The sequence below is a fragment of the Schistocerca piceifrons genome, chromosome 1 (assembly GCF_021461385.2).
Source record: "Schistocerca piceifrons isolate TAMUIC-IGC-003096 chromosome 1, iqSchPice1.1, whole genome shotgun sequence".
In the NCBI taxonomy this organism is placed as follows: Eukaryota; Metazoa; Arthropoda; class Insecta; order Orthoptera; family Acrididae; genus Schistocerca; species Schistocerca piceifrons.
In genome coordinates this window covers 996314585-996333203 of record NC_060138.1, presented here as the reverse complement: position 1 = coordinate 996333203, position 18619 = coordinate 996314585, and the positions used below count along the sequence as shown (strand labels likewise).

Genomic DNA, 18619 nt, shown 5'->3' with positions numbered 1-18619 from the left:
TGACACCATTCTACATCCAACTGTGACAGGAGACCACCATTATGACCCGAAGACGAAACGTTAGTCTATGGAATATCGACACAAAGACTAGCCCCAGAAAAAGAAATACAAGACGCAGCCCTCAGCTGGAAAAATCATGACCACAGTGAACTGGGACGCAGATGTGGTGTTATCCATGTTGATTTCCTTGATCGTGGAACAATAATAAATTCTGAGCGTTACATCACACGCTGCGAACTCCGAAACGAAAAGGAAAATGCTTCCTGCAGCATGACAATGCCAAACCACGCACTTCACGTGCCACCACAGCAGAACTTCAGAGACTGAATCTCACCACAGTACGGCATCCTCCATACAGTCCAAATTAGCACCGACTGACTTCCATCTGTTCCCGATAATGAAAGACGATCTGCGGGGACATCATTATACTTCTGATGAAGACGTTGAGCGACTGTGAGACTGTGGTTGCGGAAAAAGAGTGTCGACTTCTTCCGTCATGGCTTCAGAAAACTTGTTCATCGTTGGCGGAAATGTATCCAATTGGCTGGTGATTATGTGGAAAAGTGATTACTGGTAATTAAAGATCACATTGTAAGGATAATTTCTGCGTTTGATTTATTAAAATATTCCCATCCAAACCCAATTAACGAAGGTGGAGGCATTACCTTTCATTCGACCCTCCTATCTACTTGACACTGCACGCTACCATAACGCAGCATCTGCGGGGCAATGGTTTGGGGCAATAACATTCCTGATGTGGACTGTCCTGTCCAGAAAGTCTACCTGAACGGAAGGGAACGCTTTGGAGATGAGTTAGAACGTCCATTTCGCTCTAGACTCCACCGTCCAACATCATTACCTCCTTCGTCTCGGCTCTTCAGGAAGAATGGGGCGCCATTCCTCCACAGACAAGCAGACACCTGATTGACTCGTCCCTGTCAGAGTTCAAGGCGTCAGGAAGGCGAAGGACACGCCCTATATTAATGTTCAGTACTAGATGTCCGGATACCTTTGATCAGACAGTGCTTGTATTGGTAATACTAAGATGCGATATTAAATGGGACGATAATGTAAACTCGGTATTACGTTGCTGGAAGGGTTCTGGGAAAAATGCGCTACATCTGTAAATGAAAACGCATACGAGACGCTAGTGCGACCGGACTAGAATACTGTTCCAGCGATTGTATCTCTTAAATAAAGTAGACATGAGAACAGACAGAACAAATTCGGAGACGCGCTCCAAGGATTGTAAATAGGGTAGTATAGCCCTTCTGAAAGAGTAACACAAATACTCGGGAAACTTAAATCAGAATTCTTGACAGAGAGACGATGTCATTCTCGCGAAACCTATTGCGTAAATGTAGAGAACCCGTATTCGAAGAAGACTATGCAATCATTATGCTGCCGCCATCGTATATCGCGCATAGGGATCATGAAAATACGATGAGATTAGGATTCGTACCGAGACATGTAGAGTGTCTTTTCTATCTGGCCCAATACGCGAGTGGGATGGAAAAGAAATCATAACGTAGGTACGATGCACACTCATCCGTGCACTGTATAGTACCTTACGGACTATATATTATGATTACATCATTTATTGCAGATTCACACGGTGAGGAACGCACACAAAGGGATGACCTGAAGACAAGAAATCTTAATGACCGTTTGAAGGGCTTCCCAACACCAAACCTCAAAGCAACAAGGCTTGACGCTTGGAGAGAGAGAAGCCGCCCGGTTGTACGGGCCATTCGCGAATATTACGTGTTTGTATGTGCAGGATAAAGTAAATTTGCACGCTCTGTTGAAATAAACTTGGAACAGACATGTACTGCTGACTGTATTAGGCGTATTCTGCACTAACTGGACATCAAATTCCGATCCTACCATATGCCCGAGAGCTGCGGGGGCTGTACAAATCGCTGGGCATTGCAGCAGTGACTGAAGGGAGGAGACTCAATTGGTAAGGGCACGTAATGCGTCGAGAAGGCCAGATCACCAGGCAGGTGCAGGATGATTGCATCAGAGGTAGCAGAGCGAGGAGAAAAGCACGGCTGAGACGGACTGACGGCATCACAGAGGACGTGAGTACGATGGGACTTGCAGGAATACATGGGTCGAAGAAGGAGGCTGACTGGCGAGGCGGAAGACCGACTGCGGATTGCGTAGTCGACGTAGTAGTAGTAGTAGTAGTAGTAGTAGTAGTAGTAGTACTACACTACTGGCCATTAAAATAGAAACACCAAGAAGAAATGCAGATGATAAATGGGTATTCATTGGACAAATATATTGTACTAGACCTGACATGTGATTACATTTTCATGCAATCTGGGTGCATAGATCCTGAGAAATCAGTAACCAGAACCACCACCTCTGGCCGTAAAACGGCCTTGATACGACTGGGAATTGAGTCAAACAGAGCTTGGATGGCGTGTACAGGTACAGCTGCCCATGCAGCTTCAACACGATACCACAGTTCATTAAGAGTAGTGACTGGCGTATTGTGACGAGCCAGTTGCTCGGCCACCATTGACCAAACGTTTTCAATTGGTGAGAGATCTGGAGAATGTGTTAGCCAGGGCAGCAGTCGAACATGTTCTGTATTCAGAAAGGCCCGTACAGGACCTGCAATATGCGATCGTGCATTATCCTGCTGAAACGTAGGGTTTCACAGGGATCGAATGAAGGTTAGAGCCACGGGTCGTAACACATCTGAAATGTAACGTCCACTGTTCAAAGTACCGTCAATGCGAACAAGAGGTGACCGAGACGTGTAACCAATGACACCCCATACCATCACGCCGTGTGATACGCCAGTATGGCGACGACGAATACACGCTTCAAAATGGTTCGAATGGCTCTGAGCACTATGGGACTCAACTGCTGTGGTCATCAGTCCCCTAGAACTTAGAACTACTTAAACCTAACTAACCTAAGGACATCACACACATCCATGCCCGAGGCAGGATTCGAACCTGCGACCGTAGCAGTCAATGTGCGTTCACCGGGATGTCGCCAAACACGGATGCGACTATCATGTTACTGTAAACAGAACCTGGATTCATCCGAAAAAATGACGTTTTGCCACTCGTGCACCCAGGTTAGTCGTTGTGGACACCATCGCAGGCGCTCCTGTCTGTGATGCAGCGTCAAGGGTAACCGCAGCCATGGTCTCCGAGCTGATAGTCCATGCTGTTGCAAACGTCGTCGAACTGTTCCTTCAAATGGTTGTTCTTTGCAAACGTCCCCATCTGTTGACTCAGGGATCGAGGCGTGGATGCACGATCCGTTACAGCCATGCAGATAAGATGCCTGTCATCTCGACTGCTAGTGATACGAGGCCTTTTGGACCCAGCACGGCGTTCCATATTACCCTCCTGAACCACCGATTCCATATTCTGCTAAAAGTCAATGGATCTCGACCAACTCGAGCAGCAGTGTCGCGATACGATAAACCGCAATCGCGATAGGCTACAATCCGAGCTTTATCAAAGACGGAAACATGACGGTACGCATTTCTCCTCCTTAACGAGGCATCACAACAACATTTCACCAGCAACGCCGGTCAACTGCTGTTTGTGTATGAGAAATCGGTTGGATATTTTCCTCATATCAGCACGTTGTAGGTGTCGCCACCGGCGCCAACCTTGTGTGAAGGCTCTGAAAAGCTAATTATTTGCACATCACAGCATCTTCTTCGTGTCGTTTTAATTTCGCGTCTGTAGCACGTCATCTTCGTGGTGTAGCAATTTTAATGGCCACTAGTGTAGCAGTAGTAATAGTATATAGGGTTATTAAACATTAGACATTTTGTCTTTGTGTAGCGGCGGTCGCATACCTTATTGCGGCATCAGCGAGACTGTGTCATTGCATCGTGTGCCTTCTCTAACATTTCTCTCACCTTTGGCCGAAACTTATCGGTTTCAAGAAAGTACGTTGCTGCTATTGAGAACTCTGTAAGTCAATGTTGATTTATGGCACAGAACTTTACTGTTAATGAAGTAAAATCTGAAGCAACTGACAGTAACTAAATAAATAACTCGTCTGCTGTAGGAGGTTACGTAAAGTAAACAATCACTACAAAGGGAGCGAGGTATCTGATTGAAAACTTGACAACAGCATTCGAAAAATCATTCACGCTCAATAACATTGAGTTATGTCGCTAAAACAGAGCAGAAAACAGTTAATTTTAATGAAGAAGTTTTGTAAAACGTAATACGGAAGGTGATACAGTTTTCATATGCTATAATGAGTCATTATAGCATATGAAGATCGCTGGTATCACCTGGCAGAGAACTGCCCAAGACCGTCCCACTTGGAGAAGACTGCTGAAAGCCTACCTGAATCCATGACTCGAAGAGGCCACATCATTTGATGATGATGATGAATGAGTCATTATATAGGCAATCGTCAGAAATATAAGGGGAAATCAAATAAAAACGAGCCATATGGAAAAATAGTAAATAAACTGTTTATTATTTCAAACGTAATCACCATAACTATTAAAACATCATCCGTCTGCGAGACAAGACGGCCAATGTCTTCATGGAAAAATGTTTGCAGTTGCCCACGGAACCGTGTCTGTACCCAGGCGTGTACCTTTTCGTTCGAAGCAAATCGACGTCCGTGGATGTCTTTCTCCAGGCCTCCAAAAGTATGGTAATCGCATGGGGAGAGATCGATGCTGTATGGGCAATGTGTAAATGGCTTGGTCAGGGAAACTTCAGCAGTATACTCGAAACAGCCTCGGCAACATGTGGGCGAGCAGAAGCTTCGATGGGAAGTCCTTATACATCCTACAAACCGTCCCGATCCCTCCCCAAGCGATTTCCATAGTTTAGGAGTCTTGGAGAAAGACATTCGTGGCCGTCGATTTGGTTCGGAAGAAGAGGTGCAAGCCTGAAAGCCTGAGTACAATCGCGCTTCTTCCCTGAAGGTACTGACTGTCTTGTCTGGCAGTGTATTAACAGTTATTACGATTACTTTTGAAGTAGTGAACAGTTTCCGTATTTTTTCCAATCTGGCTTGTTTTCATTTTGCTGTCTCTTAATACATTTTTGTTACTTAACAGCGTACGTAAGTAATGTTTATTTACTTGTTACTTTAAAACTTTTGCATTTTATTTGAATATCTTATTGTGTAGTACGACTGAGAGACAGCGCTGTGCTCTGACATAAAGGAAGTGAATACAGCAGTTTGGTAGAAAATCTATATAGTGGGGGACAACGGCGTTCCTGACAGTCGCTAATGTACTGCTTGGTGCGATTCATGTTTACTATGGAAAGGCTAGTTATACTTAAATTAGTATAGAAAAGTAGCTGTATATCAAGTACGGTCAAGTAAAGTTGCCAATGCGAGTCGTGTACAAATGACTCAGTCGGTCGAGCATTTGCGCGCGAAACGAAAAGATTCTGGAAGGAAAGAAGATTGAGTTTAACGTCCCGTCGACATCGAGATCATTACAAACGGAGCAAAAGCTCGGAGTGCGTCGAAGATGGGGAAGGAAGTGGGCCGTGCCCTTTCCAAAGGAACCGTCCCGGCATTTGCCTGGAACGATTTCGGGAAATCACAGAAAACCTAAATCTGTATGTCCGGAAGCGGGACTGAACCGTCGTCGCCCCCTCCTCCCCTCCCCCCATCCCACCGTCAAACATTCTTAATTGGCAGGTAGTTATTCTCAACAACTTTATCCCAAGCACAGAAGTACAAGTGGTAATTCACCTCTCTGTGGGCGGAAAATGCGCGCAAATTAGTGCGTATGCAATGAATACCAGTGACGTACGCTCCTGACGTTGGCAAGTATCGAAAACATTTGAATGCGAGAGCTGAACGAAACTACAGGCAAGTGTGTGGGCCTCGGGCCTACTCACCCAGAAGAGGAACCAGCCGTTGACCCTGACGAGCCTGGTAACGCACCAGCTCGTGTGCACGGCGCGCATGGCGGCCGAGGCACTGCGCCGGCGATGATCGCAGGAGCAAGGCCGAGCAGCCGAGCTGCTGTTCGCGACCGGCCTTTTTTGTCTCCCCTTTCGCGACGAGGTGAGCCGTCATAGAAAACCGCCCGCTGTGCAGTGCCGCGCTGTGGTTCAGCGACCGACGCGGCGCGCCTCCGCGACGCAGCAGCAGCAGCAGCAGTGGCGCGCGCAAGAACATGCCACAAGTGGCGCGTCAGCGGCCGCCAAATTGGCGACAATAGGGACGGCCGGGACCGTCGCCAAGGCGCTCGTTACCCACAATTAGGAGCACTTGCCGCGGCCCTGTCCTCTCACACTACCCACCCCTTCACATCTGCTTGCACCCTTGGCCAGCAGCTGGCGGCTGTCCACTCGCAACTTCTATCCTCGCCGTTAATGTGTGTGAAATCTTATGGGACTTAACTGTTAAGGTCATCAGTCCCTAAGCTTACACACTACTTAACCTAAATTATCCTAAGGACAAACACACACACCCATGCCCGAGGGAGGACTCGAACCTCCGCCGGGACCAGCCGCACAGTCCATGAGTGCAGCGCCCTAGACCGCTCGGCTAATCCCGCGCGGGCATCCTCGCCGTTAAAACGTAAAGCATTCAGGCAGTTTGGGTGTGTAGTGTCTCTCACTACGTGGTAACCAGAGACGGTCAACATTAATAAAAAAAAAATTAGCTTCGCTAATCGTTAATCCGTTACTAAAAAAAGGTAGTTGCTTTACTTTACAGGAGATTTATCTAAAGCTAAAGTTAATTTTTAACTCATAAAACACTGAAGCGCCAAAGAAACTGGTATAGACATGCGTATTCAAATACAGAGATATGTAAACAGGCAGAATACGACGCTGCAGTCGGCAACGCCTAACTAAGACAACAAGTTAGCGTCTGGCGCAGCTGTTAGATCGGTTACTGCTGCTACAATGGGAGGTGATCAAGATTTTAGTTAGTTTGCATGTGGTGTTATAGTCGGCGCACGAGCGATGGCACACAGCATCCCCGAGGTAGCTATGAAGCTGGGATTTTCCCCCATGGCAGAAAACTGGTAAAACATCAAATCTCCGACAGTACTGCGGCCGGAAAAAGATCCAAGGATCCTGTAAGAACTGTACAAAAGGCCACTGAAGAGAATCGTTCACGTGACAGAAGTGCAACCCTTCCGCAAACTGCTGCAGAGCTGGGCCATCAACAAGTGTCAGCGTGCGAACCATTCAACGAAACATCATTGATATAGGCTTTCGGAGCCGAAGGCCCACTCATGTACCTTTGATGACTGCACGACACAAAGCTTTACGCCTCGCCTCGTCCCATCAACATCGACATTACCGACATGTTGCCCGGTCGAACGAGTCTCGTTTCAAATTGTATCGAGCGGATGGACGTGTACGGGTATGGAGACAACCTCACGAATCCATGGAGACTGCATGTCAGTAGGGGACTGTTCAAGCTGGTCCAGGATCTGTAATGGTGTGGGGCGTGTGCAGTTGGAGTGATATGGGACCCCTGATACGTCTAGATACGACACTGACAGGTGAAACGTACGTAAGACATCCTGTCTGATCACCTGTATTCATTCGTGTCCATTGTGCATTCCCGCGGACTTGGGCAATTCCAGAAGGACAATTTAACACCCCTTTCGTCCAGAATTACTACAGAGTGGCTCCAGGAACACTCTCCTGAGCTTAAACACTTCCGCTGGCCACCAAATGTTCAGAAGAGATTTCCACCCCCTCGTAATGTTACGGATTTATGGACGGCCCTTCAAGATACACTGTGTCAGTTCCCTCAAGCACTACTTCAGACATTAGTTGAGTCCATGCCACGTCATGATGCGGCACTTCTGCGTGCTAACGGAGGCCCTACACGATATTAGGCAGGTGTACCAATTTATTTGGTTCTTCAGTGTAGTAGATTTCATGTTGTGTGTGTAGTTAAATCAGAAGTGAATCAAACGTATTACGGTTGCTGGAATAAAAATGTTTTGGTTCGGGAAATTCACGAAGGACATCGAAAATACATTAAAAGTGTGGTTCCTGAAGAGGGGCAGCAGCCTTTTCAGTAGTTGCAGGGGCAACAGTCTGGATGATTGACAAATCTGGCCTTGTAACACTAACCAAAATGGCCTTGCTGTTCTGGTACTGCGAACGGCTGAAAGCAAGGGGAAACTACAGCCGTAATTTTTCACGAGGGCATGCAGCTTTACTGTATGCATGGACAGCTGCATCAAACCAGTCTCAGGACTGAACACCACAACAGCAGCAGCTATGCATTAGTCAAATGGTTCAAATGGCTCTGAGCACTATGGGACTCAACTGCTGTGGTCATAAGTCCCCTAGAACTTAGAACTACTGAAACCTAACTAACCTAAGGACATCACACACATCCATGCCCGAGGCAGGATTCGAACCTGCGACCGTAGCGGTCGTGCGGTTCCAGACTGTAGCGCCTTTAACCGCTCGGCCACTCCGGCCGGCATGCATTAGTCCACACTAGCATGAGACACACCGCTGCCAATTGCTGCAATGCCAAAAAGAGACCCTCAGTACTTCTCTGTTGTATTCTTTTAACCGGATTACTGATACTGAGCCAGTAGCTGTCGATATCTCAGTGTCAAAGATTGATTTTTCTTTTTGGTTTTCCTCGGCCGGACCCTGTCTTCACTGTTTCTTCAAACTGCACATAACAGCGGTTCATGTGCTTTCCTTAAGTGTTGTTTCAAATTGTTAAGGCCCAAAGTGTGTGCCCTAACTGCTGATTTTTTACGCAAGTACACTTTACTATCGAAAAGTATTAAACAGTTCTCCCGATCTGGATACAAAATTAACGTAACCATTTAAACACGGCCACTGATTTTCATCACTTGTGGAGCTAGAATTCCATTCTATGTTTTAGTTTCCTCAGTCAATCTACCAACAAAAAGAAATACTTAACGCGAACTCAGTAAAGAAACAACAACAAACAACAAACACCTGTAGTTATTTTCGATTTTTTACATCAGCTGCCCGCGCCCCGGCGCAGCCACACACCTACATGATCCGAACTTGTCAGAACATGATTTCCGCAATCGTCGCGGCGTCATTTTCGTCGTAAATTGTAACTACCTGATTAATGATGAACGAACTCTAAGAAAGTTAAAGAAAATTAACTAAAAAGTTAATCTGTTGCTCGAAAAGTTAACTTCGTTAATTAACGATTAACGGTCTTGTGCCCAGCTATGAAGGTAAGCCCTCCTAGGCCGACAAAGTTTTGGATTTTGTCAGGGATATTTTCTCCATATTTTGTTATAAAAGACCCGTGTTATACCGAAGTTCTATGAAGGAGTAATAATGTTATTACGATTTATTCGCTTTGTTATCCCAGTATAATGGAATGTAATCGAACCAAATCAGATATTGCTGAGGGGGTTTAGATCAGGAAATGAGACGCTAAAAGTAATAGATGAGTTTTGCTATTTGGGCGCAGCAAAATATCTGATGTCCGAGGCAGGGAAGATATAAAACGCAGACAGGCAATACCAACGAAAGCATTTCGGTAAAAGAGGAATTTATTAACATCGAATATAGATTTAAATGAAACTTCCTGGCAGATTAAAACTTTGCGCCCGACCGAGACTCGAACTTGGGACCTTTGCCTTTCGCGGGCGCTCTATCATCTGAGCTACCGAAGCACGACTCACGCCCCGTCCTCACAGCTTTACTTCTGCCAGTATCTCGTCTCCTACCTTCCAAACTTTACAGAAGCTCTCCTGCGAACCTTGCAGAACTAGCACTCCTGAAGGAAAGGATACTGCGGAGACATGGCTTAGCCACAGCCTGGGGGATGTTTACAGAATGAGATTTTCACTCTGCAGCGGAGTGTGCGCTGATATGAAACTTCCTGGCAGATTAAAACTATGTGCCCGACCGAGACTCGAACTCGGGACCTTCGCCTTTCGCGAGTTTGGAAGGTAGGAGACGAGATACTGGCAGAAGTAAAGCTGTGAGTACCGGGCGTGAGTCGTGCTTCGGTAGCTCAGATGGTAGAGCACTTGCCCGCGAAAGGCAAAGGTCCCGAGTTCGAGTCTCGGTCGGGTATACAGTTTTAATCTACCAGGAAGTTTCATATCATCGCACACTCCGCTGCAGAGTGAAAATCTCATTCTGGATAGTTTTAAATGTTAGAAATTTTCTGAAGATATTCGTGTGGAGTGTAGCCTTGTATGGAAGTTGAACGTGGACAACTCATGCAAGAAGAGATTACAAGATTTTGAGACGTGGTGGTATAAAAGAATGCTGATTATTAGATGGCCACACCGAATAACAAATAAGGAGGTACTACATCAAAGTGGGGAGAAAAGAATTTCATGGCGCAACTGGACCAAAAAAGAGACCAGTTGATAGGACACATTCCGAGGCATCATCTAGGAATTGTCAATTTTGTAACGGAATGAAGTGTGTGTGTGTGTGTGTGTGTGTGTGTGTGTGTGAGAGAGAGAGAGAGAGAGAGAGAGAGAGAGAGAGAGCGGGGAGGGAGGGAGGGTAAAAATTGTAGAGCGAGGCCATGGATTGAATTCAATAAGCAGGTTAAAATGGATAATGGATGTAGGTTGCGTTACTTATGCACAGACGAAGAAGCTTGTACAGCAATGACTAGCAAGAAGGGTTCCATCAAACCAGTCTTCGGACGGAAGACCACAATAACAACAAAAACAATATCCCTCTTACTTTTGTTTCTGCGAATATACATGATCCTCTTCATTACTTTTCAAGGATAATCTCATTTGCGGGCCCGTACCTGATGAAGAATTTGCATTGGAAAAAGTGTATCGAAGCTACAAGCTACATCATTTATTTTACTTTCGTTCTTGCTGCTAGTAAAGATTTTTAATTATCGCTACCAGTCACAAAATTTGTTAACTAACGTATTATTTATTTATTTATTGTGCGACATTAGCTAATAAATTTGTGACAGGTAGCGGTAGTTAAAAACCTTTACATATTTCTTGAGACAGTCACGGTCGAAAAACAGGCAAAATGGTTTCAAGTTCTTGTTGCTAGTTTTGCGGTCGTGCCACATTTTCATGCAATCCGGTATAAAAATTGTAAAAAAACCGAGTCACATCATAAAAATGTAAATTTGATTATAACAACATTAATCTGCCATCAGTTTACGTAACAGACAACACTAAATGTAATTTAGGTAACAAACAAGTATTCAGTGTATGAGCAATAGCTTTGCTTCGTATGATCAATAAAAGAGATAGTGAATAGTGTAGTAAACTGTCAAGATGTTCACGATAAATACAGCTCAGAATAGCTGACGTTGATTACAAATTTAGCCGGCCGGAGTGGCCGAGCGGTTCTAGGCGCTACAGTCTGGAACCGCGCGACCGCTACGGTCGCAGGTTCGAATCCTGCCTCGGGCATGGATGTGTGTGATGTCCTTAGGTTGGTTAGGTTTAATTAGTTCTAAGTTCTAGGGGACTGATGACCACAGCAGTTAAGTCCCATAGTGCTCAGAGCCATCTGATTACAAATTTATTTTGACTGTATGGTTTAAATTACTAGTCCCTGATAGCTTCACTACCTGTAAGTGCATCATACCTACTGTACTACTCCGACGAAGCTACATTTTACGCTTTGTATATTTTAACCTTCCGATTGTCTATTACATAAATTAATGACACGTTAATGCTGTTACATTCAAATTTACGAAAATACTATTTTTATGAGACTCACACTTCAAGTGTTATGCTTATACAGGATTGCTTGAAAGTGAGTGCACCCCAGAAACTAGTAGCAGGAACGGGAAAAAATAAATAAATAAATAAATAAAAGAAAAACAGGTAGCTGTGGAATGTCTACATCCAAAACAAATCTGTGAAAATACCTAACAACAGTGAAAAATACGGTAATAAGGTGAAGCGAAACACGTACACTTTCATCTTAGTGTTGTCAATCAGTTCTCTCAGTACGTAAAACTGTTCCCTTACAGGTACTGTTCATAATGTCGTCCTACATGACCACAGTATAACGTCCACCGACGCGTCATCGACTGTCTTACGCCTTCAAGTACCCAGGAGTTTCCGCGGCTGCGACAATCCCAGCAGCAATAACTTTGTCACTATCGATGGAGTCTCGTAAACCATGCTCTACTCAAGCCATCTGAAGATGTAGTCGATTGATGACATCTGTAATGATCGAGTTGGTCATGGAACTGGACCACCGTGGTCAATCCAATGATGTTCACACCGTACAGCAATGTGGTTCCTGCTGTGAAGTGCAAAGTGTGCCGGCGCTTTGGCTTGCTGAAACTGCCGGTGTGCGGATATTTTAAGTGTAGTACCGACACAAAAACGAAAGGAGGTAAGAAATCAAATGAAATGCAGTTTCTCTGTGACCAGCCACAGGAGACCACAGGTCGCTTGTACCAAAATGCTCAGAAATCCTGAACAATCTTCGAAATTTTGTGGGTGGAGTTCGGGTTCACCCAGTTTACATGGGCATGGTTGAAGACAGGGAAGGAAACATATCGACACACAACGTCGCTACAGGCGAGGCTCCCCAAGTGTCAACGTAGGAGGGCACGCTCCAGCTCCAGCTCCAGCTCCAGCTCCAGCTCCCGCTCCCGCCCCCCCCCCCCCACCCCGCTAGTTTCGGCTGTACGGTAGCAACAATAAGGCAAAATAGATGGGGTCGAGTTCTGGCCGAAGTACCTCACAGCTTAACGATCCTATATGGCACGGAATTCGTTGACTGCAGCAGGTACATCGGCTAGCAAAGATTTACCTCGCAATGCTTTTAAAGGGACACTCTTTTGGCACGTGTGTTGTTTTCAAAAGGCAAAAAGGGCGCTGCTGAAGAGCAACGAAAGTTGTTAATAAAAATAAGTCCAATGCTGAGAAGAAAAACTTGAAATGCCAAATCTACAAGGGGCGTTCAATAAGTAATGCAACACGTTTTTCTCGATCAGTTTCGGTTAAAGAACTCTGCAATTTGTTGTGATACATCGTGGAATATTCCCGCTTCAGTACCTACAGTTTCATGAACTTCCAATAGGTAGGAGAGTGCTATAAGTAATTTTCAAAATGGCGTACGTAACAGAGGTGCGTTCCAAGTAGAGAGCTGTTATTTTCTTTTGGCGAAAACGAGAGCATCGCAGATACTCATAGACGCTTGCAGAATGTCTACGTAGACGTGGCAGTGAACAAAAGCATGGAGAGTCGTTGGGCAAGGCGTCTGTCATCATCGCAACAAGGTCGCGCAAACCTGTCCGATCTTCCACGTCCCGGCCGGCCGATCACAGCTACGACTCCTGCAATGTTGCGATTAGTGGACACTCTCGTTCGAGGTGATCGAAGGATGACAATCAAACACCTCGCTGCTCAGGTGGACGTCTCTTTTGGTAATGCTGACACACTTTTCCGCCAATTGGTGCACTCAAAGGTGTATACCTGCTGGCCTCCTCGCCGCCTAACACTATAAAGAGCAGCAAAGGACCATCTGTGCGAAATTGTTTGCGCATTACGTGGCTGATCCTGATAATTTTTTGTCGAAGACGATCAAAGGCGATGAAACATGGGTTCAGCACTTTGAACCGGGGACAAATCGGAAATCCATGGAGTGGGGCGACACCACTTATTCTCCGAAGGAAAGGTTCGAGGCCGCATCCTCAGACGGTAAATTTATGGCTGCGGTCTTCTGAGCCTCTGAAGGGATTATTCTGTTTCATGTCCTCCCTCTTGGTGCAATGATCAACTCTGCAGTGTACTGTGCTACACTCAGGATACTAAGAAACACAAAATACAAAAGAATTCCTCCATCTCCACGACAACGAAGTGCCTCATACAAGCCTGCGCACCCGAGCTCACAAAACTTCACAGGAATCTTTCTCCTCATCCACGCTACAGCCCGGATCTCGCACCTTCCGACTTTTCCATCTGTTTGGCCTAATAAGAGATGCACTGCACAGGAAGCAGTAGGCGGATGACGGGGAGGTTATGGTACAGCAAGATGCTGGCTCCGACGACGGCCAGTAGAATGATATTATGCGGGCATACAGGCCCTCTCAGTTAGGTGGCGTAAGACCGTCGCATTGAACGAAGAGTATGTTGAAAAATAGGGTTTTGCAGACAAAAGAGGGGAGAATAATATGGTGTTTTGGAATCCTGAATAAAACCAACCTGCTTTCAGAATAAAAGAAGTTGCATTAGTTACTGAAGGCCCTTCGTAAATAAACACCATACCCAGGGAGAATTTTGCAGAATCCCAGGGGACACAAATTTGCGGTACGCTTTGCTACTACGCCTGTTGAAAAGGTCACTCAAGACTATGGCTGTGAGTGTACGCGATCACTTCGTGTGACTGTTGCTAAGCGGCGGGTGCAGTCCTGTCGACTTGCAGCAAGCACATAACAGCTGACGCCTGTTATCTGTGTCATCATCATTCCAATATACTGGGAAGAAACAGCCAGGTAACGAAATTAAATAACCACGTAAAAGGTTCTCTGCTAATGTGTTGATTGTCTTGAAGTTATAACTAAAACCCACCAAAAATTTCCTAAGATTAACATTAATACGAGAGCTATTCAGAAAATAGCTTATGTTTTAGAATTAAAATAATACTAATAAAACGAAATGAAACTTTTCATTAAATAAAACAAGTTTACTGTTACCAGCCACCGTTTTATTTATTTCCATGACGCGTTTCAAAGGTTTAAACCTCCATCATCGGGTGGATTTATATTATTTAGTATGACATTTGTGTGTGTGTTATGTTACGATTTTTCGAGGAACTTGTGGCACTGCCTCCAGTGGTCACAGGTTCCTATTCGCTGTCTTAAGACATACATGTATACTGTCACATCTGTAAACAAATATGGCGTCTGGAATCTCTCTCTCACACACACACACACACACACACACACACACACACACACACACACACACACACACAAATGTCATACCAAATAACGTAAATCCACCCGATGATGGAGGTTTAAACCTTTGAAACGCGTCGTGGAAATATATAAAACGGTGACTGGTAATAGTAAACTTGTTGTTTCATTTAATGTCAATAACAGTCACGGTAAAGCCTAACCTAAAATGTTCGCATTTAAAGTAAAAATGAAACTTTTCCATTACTTACAGTTTACAGGCAAACAGTTAAACTATTTTTCACGAAAATATCTTTTAAATTAATACATTTATCATAATAGTACACCAGCCGTGATAATGGTATTACATTGTCAAAGAATGTTGCCGTCTGAGACTGCGGCCATGTACAGACGCCAGCATACAATCTCTAACGATCGTTAAAGAGCTGTGTTGCGAGCCAGGTCTTCGTGTGTAGAAACACGTTAAAATCGATCGGGGATAGATCCGGAATACACGGTGGGTGACCAAAGTGCTCCCTTCCGGAACTGTCCAAGATCCGTCGAGTATGAATGGTTATGTGGGGTTGTTATAAATGAAAAAGAAAATGATAATGATAATAAGTCTTGGAACGCAACTTCCCTAGACGCTTGTTTTGTATTTGCCCTTCTTAATTTCTTTACTGTTCCACAAAACATCTCACTATTCAGTATTTCACCGCGTTCAAGGAAATATCCCTAAAAACAGTCAACATGATTTTTCTTGCAAAACAATGTTTGCAAACAGTACCTTTGTTTCCTGAGAGAACTCGTGTCGCTCCACGCTGTTTCCATACACCGTACAAAGTTGCCGATAAATAACTGGTCTCAGTATATCGACAAAAAAGGCTAATCGCTGGTCGTACTTCACAACTCGCGACATTTGCTACTGCAGTACACATTTTAAACGTTCACAGTGAACAAAGCAGAGGCAAGCAAACGATCACAACCAGGTGCCTAATGATTCAGTAGACACTCCGACACCAAGATAGGGAAGCAAACTCCATCTCCCTAGGCGCAGTAGCTAAACATTGCGTTACTTTCTGAACAGCCCTCCGAAAATCATTGTTTTTAAAATATGTGACTGAAAGACGTTTTTGTTGAAACACTGAGGAGCAATGTATTATGTAGCTTAGTTGTGATCCGAAAAAAGGTTATGAAAAATATAAGCGTATATATATAGGAAACAGCAGTTGAGCAGGCCAGTTAAATTATTTCACTTAAGTACCACATTTACAATGTCTGCGTTAAAATGCCTAGGTGGATCAGATGCAGACATTGTAAATGTGGTACTTAAGTGAAATAATTTAACTGGCCTGCTCAACTGCTGTTTGCTACGCTGACGTGCATTATTTATGATTAATAAATGTCACTAACGTAATTTAGTTACGTGAGATGGATAGCATATCAAATCCATCACTATATAAAATAGCTCTCCAATAAAAGTGTTGGTCTCAACCTCTGCAGCCGTCGTGAACGGAGCACAAAATGTGAGCGCCATTCCTCTCCACTGTTGGCAACATCTTGTGGGCAGACTGGAGCTCTACGACTTTCGCGCAGCACAAGTCATCACAACACACACTATGCTTCACTGGGTCTTCCACTCTCCATTTCCCACAACCAGTTCTGAAAGCGACATAAAACGTCTGCTCTTAGTAGTACTAATGGTAACGTATCACCCTAAGGAAAAAGGTAGTCACAAACGACGATTCTATCGACAATTTTACCGCGAAAATCAAGGGCGACTGCTTCACGAATGGAAGGAACGAAAACTCACCTCCGGAAGCGAAAGGCAACTGCGAAGCCTGGTGCAAATAAACACTGTACACTAATCGCGTTATATTCACAACTTCGTCATGAAGACTATTACACACTGTCTGTATCCAGGGGAAAAACAGGGCGGGAACTGCACACAGCGTTCATTGGTCAGGAAGCACGAGATCGAAAGCTGGCAACTGGTTCGCAGCTGTCCTATCCCCTATCCCCCACCCCACCTTCCTACCCTTTCCCCTTTCCACCACCGGCCTGGCAAGGGATCCCTATTGTTAAATGTTAGGGGATGGTGAATAAAAGAGCGGGGGGGGGGGGGGGGGTGGAGGGGGGCATTAGACAGCAGCCAGCACATCGTGGGTAAGTAATTGTAAATGGAGGGGAAAGACAGAAGAGTAATAAATTAGCGACTAATGGTTCGGCCTTAAGTGGAATATTGCAGGAGTTCTAGAACAACAGCTCGAAGCGAGCGTGCGTTGTGTTAAAGGACAAACTTTCCCTCTCAAAGCTGAAAATTAATCGTGAAAGACAGATGTTTATTCCTAATTATGACACAGTTGAAAGTTTAAACTTGTTTTCTTTGAAGACAGTTAAACGCTTCCAATAGTTTTGCATAAGTAAGTACTACAAAATTGGAATAAAATATTGCAAAATACTTTTTAGATGTTTTATTTTAATGCTATAGCCAGTTTCGGACTGCCATGCCCATCTTCAGATGGCTAATATTTTTCGTTACATAGATGTTTTGATCAACAGCATGTTGTCTGCTCCTACACTGAGGAAGAATATTTGAATTTTTAGTGCTACTTTTATAAGTTGTTTCATTAATCGCGTATTTTTATTAATGAAACAACTTACAAAGTGGCACTAAAAATATAAATATTCTTGTGCAATGTACGAGCACACGACATGCTATTGATCAAAATATCTATGTAACTGAAAATATTTGCCATGTAAAGAAGGGTATGGTGGACCGAAACCGCTTATGGCACTAAAGGAAAGCATTTAAATAGTATTTGTGGCTTGTTGCGTCATTCAGCAACTATTATTAACGGCCGCGGAGTTCACACGACCCAACATGGATTAAATAACATATTACAAAATAATAAACTAATTATGAAAAATATCCTAATCTACCAGCAGGTCAACCATTTTCTTTCAATTTCCAATATAAGGTCAATGTAATGTGACAAACATATAATTTCTTAAACAATATTGTATCAATTATTCAGCTGATACGTGGTCCGGTTAATCGGCATACTTGTTCTTTGGTGCGCTGCAGAAAACCCTCCATTTTTAAGAAACACCTTTACAAACACTGAATCAAAATACTTCATTAATTTATGGTGTGTTGAGAGATCACACTTCGTACGTCGTTTGGAGAGTGAAGTTTACTAGAAATACTGATCTTGGACGAGACCATAAAACATAATCGGTATTGCAAGTACTTCGCAAATTAGAGGTGTCACTGACGCAAAGAGAAGCTGAAGTGACTGATGTGATGATCTGACTGATGACTGATAGAGAATGTGTGAATGACTGTGGATTAAAAGAAGTAACAGTGCTTCAAACATGTAAGATACATTTGAAATGTAGAAGCTACGAAATACTTTCAGAGGAAACGCTCTTCAGTATGGTTAGCTACACAGGATGAACATTAATAAAACTAACTGCAAGTACGAGATAGTGTTTGTGTACGGTCAAGCAGATGGAAACCGCTGAGAGGCTGCGCGGATATACCTAAACAAGTACCCTCAGAGACACCAACCACATCACACGACATTCCAAGTCCTTTTAGAGTGAATGTGTGATCATGGATCCTTTCAGACAGACGAACTTGCTGGGATATAGGACAGTGTGTATACAATATTTGGAGGACCGGACAATGAGACGAACCCTAGTACAAGCTCCAGGCATGTGGCCCACCAACATGGTGTACGCCAAAGTACGATTATATGTAACCTGCACAGCAACCGCTACTATCCATATCACCGGC

The 18619-nt window shown here is 44.3% G+C and overlaps 1 protein-coding gene across 4 annotated transcripts in view; it reads right to left on the bottom strand.

Moving 5' to 3' along the window:
• LOC124783694 (regulator of G-protein signaling loco) overlaps positions 1 to 18619 on the bottom strand; it is a 243733-nt gene that overhangs the window by 145890 nt on the left and 79224 nt on the right. Inside the window, exon 1 of one of the 4 annotated variants that reach the window (XM_047254061.1) lies at positions 5871 to 5941. The exons of the other annotated variants lie outside the window; for them this stretch is intronic. Within the exon in view, the coding sequence (XP_047110017.1) occupies positions 5871 to 5939 (69 nt within the window). The 5' untranslated portion in view covers positions 5940 to 5941. Of the gene's footprint in view, positions 1 to 5870; positions 5942 to 18619 lie in introns of those variants that run through there. 4 annotated transcript variants of the gene reach the window in all.